We start from the raw sequence: 11999 nt of genomic DNA on the forward strand, positions 1-11999 counted from the left end.
GTTGCTCGCCATCTTGTGCAGGTGACGCAACGATGTAGTTATTGTTTTACGACTGTGCGTCCTCGTGGAATCCAGAAGCGCAGTCGAAGCAGCCCCAGGGTGAGTTGCACTCCTCCATGCAGCGTCCGACGGTGACAGGATTCCACCAGCAGACGAGTCAGTCACGACGAGGTTGGAATGATCATCGGATGCCTCTCATCCTGTGTCAGCAGGGCGTTCTTAAGCCGACCTCCCACTCTCAGAACACCATGGTCGTCGAGGAACGGAGTCAGCTTGGCTAATGTGCTGCTTGGTGCGACGGAGCGTCCAGCTGCGACTGCGGTGATCTCGTCCGTGAAGTGCAGTGTCTGCACTTCTCGAAGCCAACGAAAGAGTGTCATGTCAAGTTCCTCCGGACTCAACGTTAATCCAGCAGTGTGAGTCGGCTCGGAAGCGCGCAGCCAGTGACGGCACCATGCGGATATCCGTAGCAGGCGATGCAGTGATGAGAAGCGGAGCAGGATTTCTGGCTCGATGATGACCCGGTTTACAGTCATCAGGCTCGTGGCTTTCCTTTCTGGCACGTCGTCTCCTCGGATCTCCATCTCGGAGTTTGGCCAGGCCGATTCGTTCTGTGATAACCAGGTAGGTCCTGTCCACCATAGAGCGTGATTGATCAGTTCGCTTGGATTAATACCCCTTGATGCACAGTCCGCAGGGTTGTCGTGACCAGCTACGTGTCTCCATTGTGCATTAGGCAGCTGCGTCTGGATGTGAGCGACTCGATTGGCGACAAAAGTCTTCCAGCGTGAGGAGTGACCGCGAATCCACTGGAGGGTCACTGTTGAATCAGACCATAAGTATGTGTCTGATGTTGCCAGGTCGAGCGTTTGTTTGACATGTCGCATCAAATTGGTGAGTAGCGTGGCGGCGCACAACTCCAGCCTCGGCAAGGTCACTTGTTTGACGGGTGCTACCTTGCTTTTGGCCATCAATAACCTTATTGACGTTTCGTTCCTTTCAGTGATGCGGATGTATACTGCGGCGGCATATCCTTGTTCGGATGCGTCGGCGAAGCCATGAAGCTGCAGCGTGGTCTTATCTGCTCCGGTCCCGAGCCAGCGTTTTATTCGCAACTGATCTAGAAGGTGGAGTTCTTCTAGAAATCGTTGCCACTCTCGAGCTTCGGATGGCGGCAGCGGGGTGTCCCAGTCCAATCCTTGCAGCCACGTGGATTGGATGAGAATTTTTGCTCGAATCACGACTGGAGCGAGCCACCCTATTGGATCGAAGAGCCGTGCGGTTTCGGATAAAACCGTTCTCTTCGTGTGATTGATGGCAGCGTGCGGATGAAACACGAAGGAGAACTGGTCGTGTTGCGGGTGCCAGCGGAGTCCTAGCGTGGCGTGGCTCTCTTCTTTCCAGGCTGGCGGTAATTGCTGCAAAAGATGATTGCTTGGTACTCCAGTCAGGATCCTCTCGTCGTTGGCTGCCCATTTCTTCAACGGAAATCCGCCCGCCAAGCAGAGGTTGCGAATTTCCGTCTGGAGTGCGATCGCATCGTTCAGCGTATTTGAGCCGGTGACCACATTGTCGACGTAACAGTCTCGACGCAGAGCCACGGCGCCACGAGGAAACTGCTCTTCTTCGTCTGTTGCGAGCTGACGGAGTGTCCGTATGGCGAGAAACGGAGCACACGCCAGACCGTAGGTGACCGTTCTCAGCTGGTACTCTCGCACTTCATCATCAGTTGAATGACGCCACAGGATCGTTTGAAATTTGCAGTCATCCGGATGCACGAGTATTTGCCGATACATTTTTTCTATATCATCAACGAAGACATACTGGTGTTGACGCCATCGAAGGAGTACGTCAGGAAGAGCTGGCAGAAGATTTGCTCCAATCATGAGATGTGCATTTAATGAGTCTCCTGTTCGCGTTCGCTGCGACCCATTGAACACGACCCTCAGCTTCGTCGTGGCACTGGACTCCTTGAGTACTCCATGATGTAGTAAGTACGTTGACTGATTGCTAGTTGTGGAGCATGTCACCAGCGTCATATGTTTTAGGTCTTCGTATTCTTTCATGAAGTTGCGATACAGGTTGCCGAATCGACGGTCCTGGACGCATCGCCTCTCCATCGTTGTAAGAAGCCGCTCAGCTGGTTTGCGGGTTTCGCGGAGTGCAGTAATTGGTGAGGAGAATGGCAGCTTCACCACATATCGTCCTGAAGGGGTGCGAGTGTGCGTGTGCACGAAGAATTCCTCGCATTGCTGCTCTTCGACGGAGAGTGTCGTGACTGCGTTGGTCTCCCGTTCCTGTTCCCAAAACTGTTGCACCAGCTCGAGTAGCTCGTGATCGGCAGTGCACTGGAATGTGCGACGGTGCTCTTCTGCGGATGCGACGTTGGAGCCTTCAGAGAGTATCCATCCTAGTGATGTCTTCTGCGCAATTGGCATCTGAGGTCCACCCTTGCGTAGACCTTCTTCAAGAATTAAGGAGCACACCTCCGCTCCCAGGAGTAGCTCGGCTGGATCGTTCTCGTGAAATTGAGGATCCGTCAGTTGAAGTCCTCGAATATGCGGCCAATCTTGTAGTGTGCTGGACGTGGAGCCTTAAAGAAGTGATAGGCGTGGCAATATAAACGCTATCACGGAGAGCCGGGCGTTCGTGATGTCCGAAGTGAGGTGCAGCGTGCCACGCGTTGACCCTGGTCGTGCGCCTCCGATCCCAAAGATGGCCATGTCGGTGCGTGATCGAGGCAGGTTCAATCGTTGCACCAGTGCTTCAGAAACGATCGACACCTCTGATCCCTGGTCGATCAGTGCTCGGACGTCGTGCGGTGCTCCATGGCAATCGGCTATGTTCACCCGAGCAGTGGCGAGAAGCACAGCCTTCTGTTCCTTGGCTTTGTGCAGTGCGGCGAGTGAAGTGGCTTCTGGTGTATGTGCGGTGACCGTGTTGTATGCGTCGTGCAGTAAAGTGTGATGACGTGCCTTGCATGTGTAGCAGTTCTTCTTCGACTGACATTTTGTGAGATAGTGATTTCCGAGGCAGTTGAAACACAGTCTGTGTGTCTCAACGAAGGCCTTTCGATCTGCAGCGGATTTCATCTTGAATTCGCGACACGTCATCAGATGGTGCTTTTCATGGCACAGTGCGCATTGTGGAAGGTTAGTTCCGTGCTTCGCAACATGTGTCTTCGCCGTTCGTGAAGACTCTCCGAAGTTCTTCTTGAGAGTCTTCGGATGCACGGCGTTAAGTGTGAACATCCGTCGCGTCATGAAGTCCAAAAGTGTTTCGTGCTGTGGTAACTTGTTGGAGTCGGATATGGAATTCTCCCATTCCATCCGAGTGTGTGCGTCGAATTGTTCGACGATCAGGTAGTTTAGGAGGTCCATTCCGTGAGATTCAATGGGACGACCTATACTTTCCTGTGCGTTGACGACTGTGACGGCAGCGTTATGGATGCGATGCAGTTCTTCAGCGGTTCCGTTCTTCATTCTCGGTACGGCGATGAATGCGGCAAAGTTGCATCGGATGAGTTCTCTCTCGTTTTCATAGTGTTTGCACAGTATTGTCCATGCACGTTCGTAGTTGTCTCCTGTCACCGGTAATGAGCTTATCAATTTTTCAGCCTGTCCGTTCAAACTCGACCGAAGATGATGCAGGCGTTCGATATTAGAGATGGTGGCGTTATCACCGACGACAGACAGGAAGAGATCTCGGAAGGTTGGCCACTCGGAGTAAGCTCCCGAAAACTGCGGAATCCTGACCCGAGGTAATACGGTTCGAGGAGCGGCTTTGTTTAACTTGACTGTCTCTGAGGCTGACCGAATGCGTTCAGCGTAGCCGTCCAGGATGCTCCTTTGCTGTACGTACGTATTTTCAGTCAAAACATGGAGTCCTGAAGTAACGTAATCACTTTCCCTAAACTTATCTTTCAGGGCAATGCGCAGCTGATCGTGCTGGATTACGAACTTATCCCAGGCTTGATCGAGAAGTCTGATGCGGGTAGTGACGGCACTGGATGTGATGTTAGGAGCGCCCATCTTCTTCAGGTATTCGACAGAGCGTGAGATTCGAACTTGGATCTCACGCTGACTATCTAATAATATAGCGGCATCCATGATGTGACACTCACTGTATTTCTTTTTCAGGCACTTCACTCTCGTCTTCAAGAACGTTCACACGCGTGCCGGCGCGACGAACTGATAATCCGGCTCGAAGGACCAAAAATATGTTTGCGCGTACGCATGAAGGAGAGCGCGTATTTGAAGGCCGAAAAGAATTGATCACTCTTTAAAAAATAACACAGAGTTTACTTTAACACAGTTTAGCCGATACAGTAATTTTACAAAAGTTCCAGTAGATAAGCCGAGATCGATTTCAAAGTGTGTGTGTGGTTAATAATTGCGGTAATTTCTAAGCGGTTTGACAGCGGTTTGTACGTACTAAGATTCGAGAGACTAGCCCCGCAATTTTGGTGGGCGCTTCTTTTATCGGTGCGGTACTGAAGCCCCACTAATTTTTGCTTCACCAATTAATTTCGTTTGTTTAAAAATGTTCGAAGGTGACGCGAGGGCGCCTGTCTTTATTGGCCGCCCCGTAATTTGCGCGAAACAAGCACGCACCTGACATGCGCGAAACGCTCGATAGCGGGATCGATTGGCTTTCGGAAGCCACGTGATCGAACGGCGCATGTCTATTACATCGATAATCAATGCGGTAATCGTTGCTTTCGGTTGAGCAATGTAGTTATTATTGACAGCTTGTTAGGATAATCCTGATTTATCGCCTACTTGTTTATATCGAACGAGCCCTTTTTCCGCGGTTTTTTTTTTGCATATTCATGTAAGAAAATATCGATTTTTAGACTGAAATTATAGACTTAAACAATATTAATTTTCTTCTCAATTTTGAACACATTATAATTGTTGGCTTTAATTACGGCTGATCATTCGAATTAGTCGTTAAAGAGCCTAATCCCGAACATCAAATTTCTGTAGTTCTTTTTAAATAAACGTCTAATTTTGTAATCCATGATGTAATAATGATATGTAATAAGCTGTAAAATAATTAATGTGTTAGCCTGAATATTGAATATTTGATTTTTAAATAAGTAGTGATCACTTAATCTACGTCGAGACGATAAAAATTCTTTAAAATATTTCTTGTTGAAAAACATTATAAACAATGTATACTTTATAAGAAGCAAACTCAATATCTGTAAATTACAATGTCAGAACGCTGTATATATAGTACCGCCATGCTAAGATGACATTTTTTTTTAAACATCAAAATAAGAACCGTCAAGTCGCTCGGTGTCCTTTTTTAAGTTGATACTGTTTTTTTTCTTCTTTAATGTATATATCATTTCCGATATCAACCTTTTATAATAATTCCTTTCGTGATCCAAGATTTTTGTGTTGTTCTAATTAAAAGTATGTGTAAACTTTACAATATGATCAGAAATCACCGAGTGTCTTGCAGAATCCAATCTGATATTATTTTTATGTTCATTTACTCTTGTGCCTAATTGTCTTTTAGTTTGCCCTACATATGTAGCATCACAATTATTGCATTTTTATATATGACACCCGAATTATTCTGACAATTATCTCTGTCTTTTTGTGTTTTTATGACTCTATTTAATTTTTTCAAACTTCTGTATTTTACTGTTATATTAGATTTCTTTAACTCTGATGCTACTAATTCCGAGATTCTTTCAATGTATGGTATCGCTATAAATTTTTTATTGTTGTCATTATTTATGTTATTGTTATTCGTATTATGAGTCATTTCGGTGTTTAATCTATTAACTATGAGAAACTTCAGTCTTCTATTAATTTCTAAGAAAATGAGATCGAGAGGATAACTATTACTTAATAAAATCTCTATAATTAATGTTAAATTTTTACTGTGAAAAATAGAATGTGATAATAGTAATGATTGGTTGACTAGATTATATATGACACTTTTTTTATGATACATAGGATGATTTGAATAATATGAAAGTGTTCTACCCAAAAATGTTTTTTTCTGAAACCAATCAATGTGAATTATGTTATTTATAATTTTGAGTGAAATGTTTCAAAAAACTTATGCAACGGTTGTCCTCTCGTTCTATTGTAAATTTTAGTCTATCGTGATAATCATTAAATTTTTCAACTAAATATGAGACCTGATCCTCCGGCATGCAAACTAAAATGTCATAGCGATAGTAAAATCTTACATTTGCATTAATTGTATCAAGTATCGTAGTTTTTAAATCTTGCATAACAATATCTGCTATGATTGGAGATCCCATAGGGGTTCCATGAATTTGTTTATAAATAGTATTATTAAATGTAAAGAAAGTTGAAGTTAAAATAAATATAATAGCATTAACAAATTCATTTTTGCCAATTAATGTGTGGTTTTCAATATAATGCCACCTGTTATTTATACTGTCTATTGCAAGGTCCAGAGGTACATTCGTGAACAACGATATTACATCCAATGATACAATTATTTCATTGTTGTTTAATTTAAGATTAGATAATGTGTTACATAATTCAAAACTATTATTTACATGACTATTCGCTTTAGGTAAACTTATCATTAAAATATTGTGTAAATGTGTAGCTAAATGGTGTAATGCTGTGTTAACTGATGAAACTATTAATCTGAATGGAACATTTTCTTTATGAATTTTAGGCAAGCCGTATGCTTTGGGAAGCAGTGAATCACTAGAACTTACAAAATAATATTCTTTTTTAGTGATCCAATCATTTTTCAACCATTGTTTTAAGTTCTTATTTAGATCTTTTTCTATTTTTACTATTGGATTGTTTTTAACTATTGTGTAATTACATTTATCTTTTAATTATTCCTCAACTTTACATACATAAAATTCTTTGGTCATCGCTACGGTCGTATTTTCCTTGTCTGCTTTTGTAAAAATAATATTCGGATTTTGTTGACAGAATTTTATAGTTTTTTTTATACATAAAAGTAAGTTTGTCATGTATCATGTTTGTTTTGGTATTATTATTTAAAAAAACAGAGAACTGTGGAATGGCAATATTCCTTATTTTCGTGAGATTAATTATGTTATTAGAATTACTTTCTATGTCCTTAATGAATTCATGGATAGCTATTTTTTTATCCGTGTTAATTGAAAGACTAAAATCACTGCCTAATTGTAATAAATTTGTGACGTCAGTTAGAATGTCTAAATCTATCAAGTTAATGAACCATTTATCATTAGTTTGTTCTAGTGGATTGATAGTTTTATTGGTAAATTTCGTTGCGCTAATGTGGTTATTAATATACTTTTTTAAAAAAAGGTAAAAAAAGGCGACAAGTTTACGTGCTCACGTAAAAGTGTTATACAAAAAAACAGTGTTTTTAAATTACTATAAAAAACTGCTCTAAAAAATGTCATTTTAATTTTATACAATATATTTTTATTGTACAAAATGATTAAATATTTCTAAAAAAAAATGATATCAAAAATTGCGACAAATAAAAACATTTATATTATAAAATCTTTTATTATGATTATTTTATTAAATATTATTTTATTAAAAATTTTTTTCATAGAAATATTTTACAAACAACAATTAATTAAACATATGACTCATATATTGTAACGCAGCAAATTATATAAAAAGATCAAATGTGACGAATAATTTATGATTGACATTAATATCTTATTTGGATTAAAGAGTATGATAGAAAATATATATCTCATTTGATTACATTGTCAACCATATAATCACTCGTTACATTTGGTCTTTAGAAATATTTTAACCAAAAAAATAGAAAAATTTTTGTTAAAAAAACTTGGCGCTGCTAAATTGCATAATATGTCAATAATGTTAAGGTACTTTGTATATACGTTTATGTTCCAGTTAATTGTTCTATTAATATTCCAGCGTCAAGTTTTTTTAACAAAAATTTTTCTATTTTTTTTGTTTAAGTTTTTTTATGGATATCATTCTTTTTTGTAGTATATATTTATCTCTCCCCTTCCTCTCTGTCATACATACATTTATATCCTGCAGTAACACAAGTTGTAGATAGATATAATAGATAAAGAGAAAAAGAGAGCGAGAGAGAAACACAGACAGAGAGGGGGGAGAGGGAGGGAGAGAGAGGGAGGGAGGGAAGGAGTGAGGGAGGGAGGGAGGGAGGAAAGGAGGAAAAGATGGAGGAAGGGAGAGAGGGAGAGGAAGAGAGAGAGAGAGGGAGAGAGAGAGAGGTCTGATGTGCATATTGATAATTTTTACTATTTATTTTGTGAATTGTTTTTATTAAACCAAATACAAAAATAGATATTTAAAAAATTGAAATTATGTTTTTTAATGTATTGTTACGTCCTGCGGTCTTCACGATTCTTTTCTTTCGAAGAACGCAAAGCGATATCTTGAACATCAAAGGCGGATAGAGAACGACCCGAAAAGCAAAGTAATCTACGAATCTCTTTCCTTTCGGAGAATGTAAAATGATATTCAAAATATCGCAGACCCGCAGATAGGGCACGATGTGACAGGCGAGGGAAAACAATTTGATGCCTATTCCTTTCAATAGAGCCCTTGAGAATCAATAAAACTTTCCGATAACCTAAACAATCCTCGCCTGACAGATCACCGGACGCGATATCTGCTTGAGTCATAACTAGAGGAGCAATAAAATATCAACCTTCCTCTATAAGAACAAATTCTCCATTGGTCGAAACCCTGGACTCTAAACAAAGTCCGAACCAATCACATTAATTTTCAAAATCAAAGGACGCCTCCAAAGCGTCATTGAAAATTTCCTTATTCGTCGGGGATATTAACAACTAATGGAGAAGGAGGAGCAAGGAGGTTTATATACGAGTAACACCATGCGAGCGGGAAGCTTTTTCTCTCGATTCTTATTCATTCTCATTCAGTCAGTCTCATCTCGTTCGCAAACCTCAGTTGGTTTTGTTTGAGTGTTCAACCGAAAGAATTATTGATTAATTTCGCAAAACGAAATCGCAGCCGTCGTCAACCGCCGAGCCACCTCCAGCTGACCAAGGTTCTTCTTGATAAGTAGTAAGTCTACCTAACACATTCATACCGATACTTCGTACAATTCCCGGGAGTTTTATCAAATCATAGAAACTAGAGTCTTTGGGTTCGCCGTTGGATTCGATAACCCAATCATTTATCTCACACCCTTTGATCCTTCTCCTACCTTTCTCCCAGAAATCACTCCGGATTCTCCGCAACAGCGGACGACTTCGTGATTTCTATCCGTTTCTTCCGAAATCACTCCGGATTCTCCGCAACAGCGGACGACTTCGTGATTTCTATCCTGATCTTCCGAAATCACTCCGGATTCTCCGCAACAGCGGACGACTTCGTGATTTCTATCCGTTTCTTCCGAAATCACTCCGGATTCTCCGCAACAGCGGGCGACTTCGTGATTTCTATCCTGATCTTCCGAAATCACTCCGGATTCTCCGCAACAGCGGACGACTTCGTGATTTCTATCCGTTTCTTCCGAAATTACTCCGGATTCTCCGCAACAGCGGACGACTTCGTGATTTCTACCCTCTACCCAGAAATCACTCCGGATTCTCCGCAACAGCGGACGACTTCGTGATTTCTCCCGCTAGTAAATTAGGAAATAAAAAAAAAACAAACCGAATATAAAATTATATGCATTATATATATATATATATATAGCTCCCGCGATTTGTAACAGAACCCTTTCTTTCTTTAATTCCAATTTAAACCACCCGACCTCGTAGTGGACGGACCTCCAAACCGAATATCGCGGACCGCGTTCAGGTCGTCGAGGAATCGGCGGAATCGGCGGCTGAAACAAAGAGCGAGTCGGGGTGTAGAAGACCCTACTATTATTAACAATAATATTAACTCATTCGACACCCACACACCACACACGTCTCCCATCCCCACATCCTTGGAACTTCCCCAAATTCCTTCCCCTTCCTCCCCTGAGCTCTCTGATTTTCCTAGATCTCCATCCCCTGCTCCTTCAACCATCATCTTCGGGAATTGTACGAAGTATCGGTATGAATGTGTTAGGTAGACTTACTACTTATCAAGAAGAACCTTGGTCAGCTGGAGGTGGCTCGGCGGTTGACGACGGCTGGGATTTCGTTTTGCGAAATTAATCAATAATTCTTTCGGTTGAACACTCAAACAAAACCAACTGAGGTTTGCGAACGAGATGAGACTGACGGAATCCCCTGTCTCTCCCCCGTCATCCTCCGAAGACTCGGAACCCACCGAAGAGATCGAAACAATCGATCTCACCGAGGAAGAGCCCAGGCTAACTTTAGACCAACTCCGAGCTTGGTTAATTGATCAGATCCCCAGGGTACGTGAAGTACCTGAGGACGGATTTACGATCGGTCTCGACCTCGTGGATCTAGAGGCTCTGGCGCAATTCTTAACAACTGCACATTCCGACGAATTCGTATATTGGTATCTTTCCGAGTCGGAATATCCTCTGCTCGTCCCCGTCCAACTCCTATTTAAAAAACTTTATCCCCCCTCTACTGTCCAACTCGAAGAAATCCAATGACCTTTCACACATACCTATACACGCCTACTATTAAAATTAACCTTATTGCTAAATTGTAATGTCCAATCGGGGTACTAATATTTAAATAAATATATACATATATTCTCACACACCTTGTCCGTTATAATCCCGATTGATGACCTCCGCACTTATGTAACACCCGCGAGATATACACACACACACTCACATCGTACACATAAGGCTTTCGTGTAGTTCAAGTATTAGATATGTAAATACCTCTTCTTCTTCTTTAATTTCATTAAAAATAATTATATTAAACTAGATTTTTGGGATGAATCTGGACTTAATTATTTAAATAAAAAAAACAACCACTCTCATTCCTTTCCATCCTGGAAGTCGCACAGGGTCTTATCCCACGCAAAAGAGATTTAATTCTCTTGCTGAAAAGGGACCACCGAGCGAACTGCCCTTTAAATAGAGTAAGAGTCATCCTTGCGGTCGCTGACCTATTGCGGGGCCCTTCGTACGTTCGTTCGGGTCGAACAGACGCACCGTCTAGTGTCGTTCGACATCAGTATAGTTACGTTCCTCCTTCGACTCTTCCTTCTTATTGAGTCGGGACGTAACATACGAAAATTTGGGGGCTCGTCCGGGATCGTAATGTGCGATTTTCAGTGGTAGGAATGAGTAAAGGGACTAGAAGTAAAGCAGATAAAAGTAACATAGAAGATCTTTACAAAACCGCTTTAGAAATACAAGATACACGCAAATACAAACAAAACACCTTATACACGTCAACACCCGCTGGACCCTCTGGATCCACACCCCTACAAGACAATTTCTCTTTCGAAAACCCCGAGACCAACTTAACGGATACCGCTTTAATAACCCAGCCACTCGTGTTGGATTCCGACGATTCCGCCGACACCGATTCTACCGTACATAAAGAAACCTCTATAATTAAAATTGAGTCTAATCACTACTCTGAAGAATTAGAATCGGGAAATATGGCCAATGCTAACTCTTTTGCAACCTTGAAATATGCGGTTGAAGCCGTCCCCTTCTTTGACGGTAGTAATATTCCGCTAAATTATTTTATCGAGGGTTGCGAGGAAGCAAAATCAATGCTTCCTAAAGAAGCAGAGGCCCAATTTACAAAAATTTTAAGAACTAGAATCGTAGGGGAAGCGCGTCGAACTATACGAGACCAAGATTTTGACAAGGTATCTAATTTAACCTCATATTTAAAACAAATTTACGGACCCACTAAAAACATTTACCAATTGCAAGGAGAGTTAGGATGCATTTATCAGAAAAACGAAGTCACATTGTAGTTGTATTGTTATTACATCCCTGTATATATCACTGTAACTCATCGATAGATATTGTAGGATATTGAAAATAATCTTTGGATAAGTTATTGTGTTATCTGGAATATAATTATTATAATATAACTACAATGTAACATATGTTATATTACAAAATATTAC

General features: G+C 41.4%; 1 protein-coding gene and 1 long non-coding RNA gene across 3 annotated transcripts; one reads left to right on the plus strand and one right to left on the minus strand.

Moving 5' to 3' along the window:
• Positions 1–161: 161 nt before the first annotated feature.
• On the minus strand, positions 162–3380 carry LOC146723085 (uncharacterized). Its single transcript, XM_085483202.1, has 2 exons — positions 2702–3380; positions 162–2593 (listed from the first exon to the last, which is right to left on the minus strand). Exons 1-2 carry the CDS (start codon positions 3378–3380, stop codon positions 162–164), a joined length of 3111 nt encoding a protein of 1036 aa, XP_085339328.1.
• Positions 2836–5121, plus strand: LOC146723086 (uncharacterized). Of its 2 annotated transcripts, XR_014924773.1 has the most exons (4): positions 2836–3487; positions 3617–3857; positions 3927–4040; positions 4140–5121. It is a non-coding gene; the product is annotated as an uncharacterized LOC146723086 (long non-coding RNA). The 2 variants fall into 2 exon arrangements; XR_014924774.1 differs by lacking the exon at positions 2836–3487 and having other exon boundaries at positions 3516–3853.
• The last annotated feature ends 6878 nt before the right edge of the window (positions 5122–11999 follow it).

The sequence above is a fragment of the Nylanderia fulva genome, unplaced genomic scaffold (assembly GCF_048542155.1).
Source record: "Nylanderia fulva isolate GAGA-0341 unplaced genomic scaffold, ASM4854215v1 Scaffold235, whole genome shotgun sequence".
NCBI lineage: Eukaryota > Metazoa > Arthropoda > Insecta > Hymenoptera > Formicidae > Nylanderia > Nylanderia fulva.

Coding starts and splice junctions, on each gene's coding strand:
- LOC146723085 (XM_085483202.1), bottom strand. CDS start 3,380: ATGGACCTCCTAAACTACCTGATCGTCGAACAATTCGACGCACACACT. Junction 2,594..2,701: donor GGCCATCTTTGGGATCGGAG/GCGCACGACCAG, acceptor CACTTCTTTAAG/GCTCCACGTCCAGCACACTA.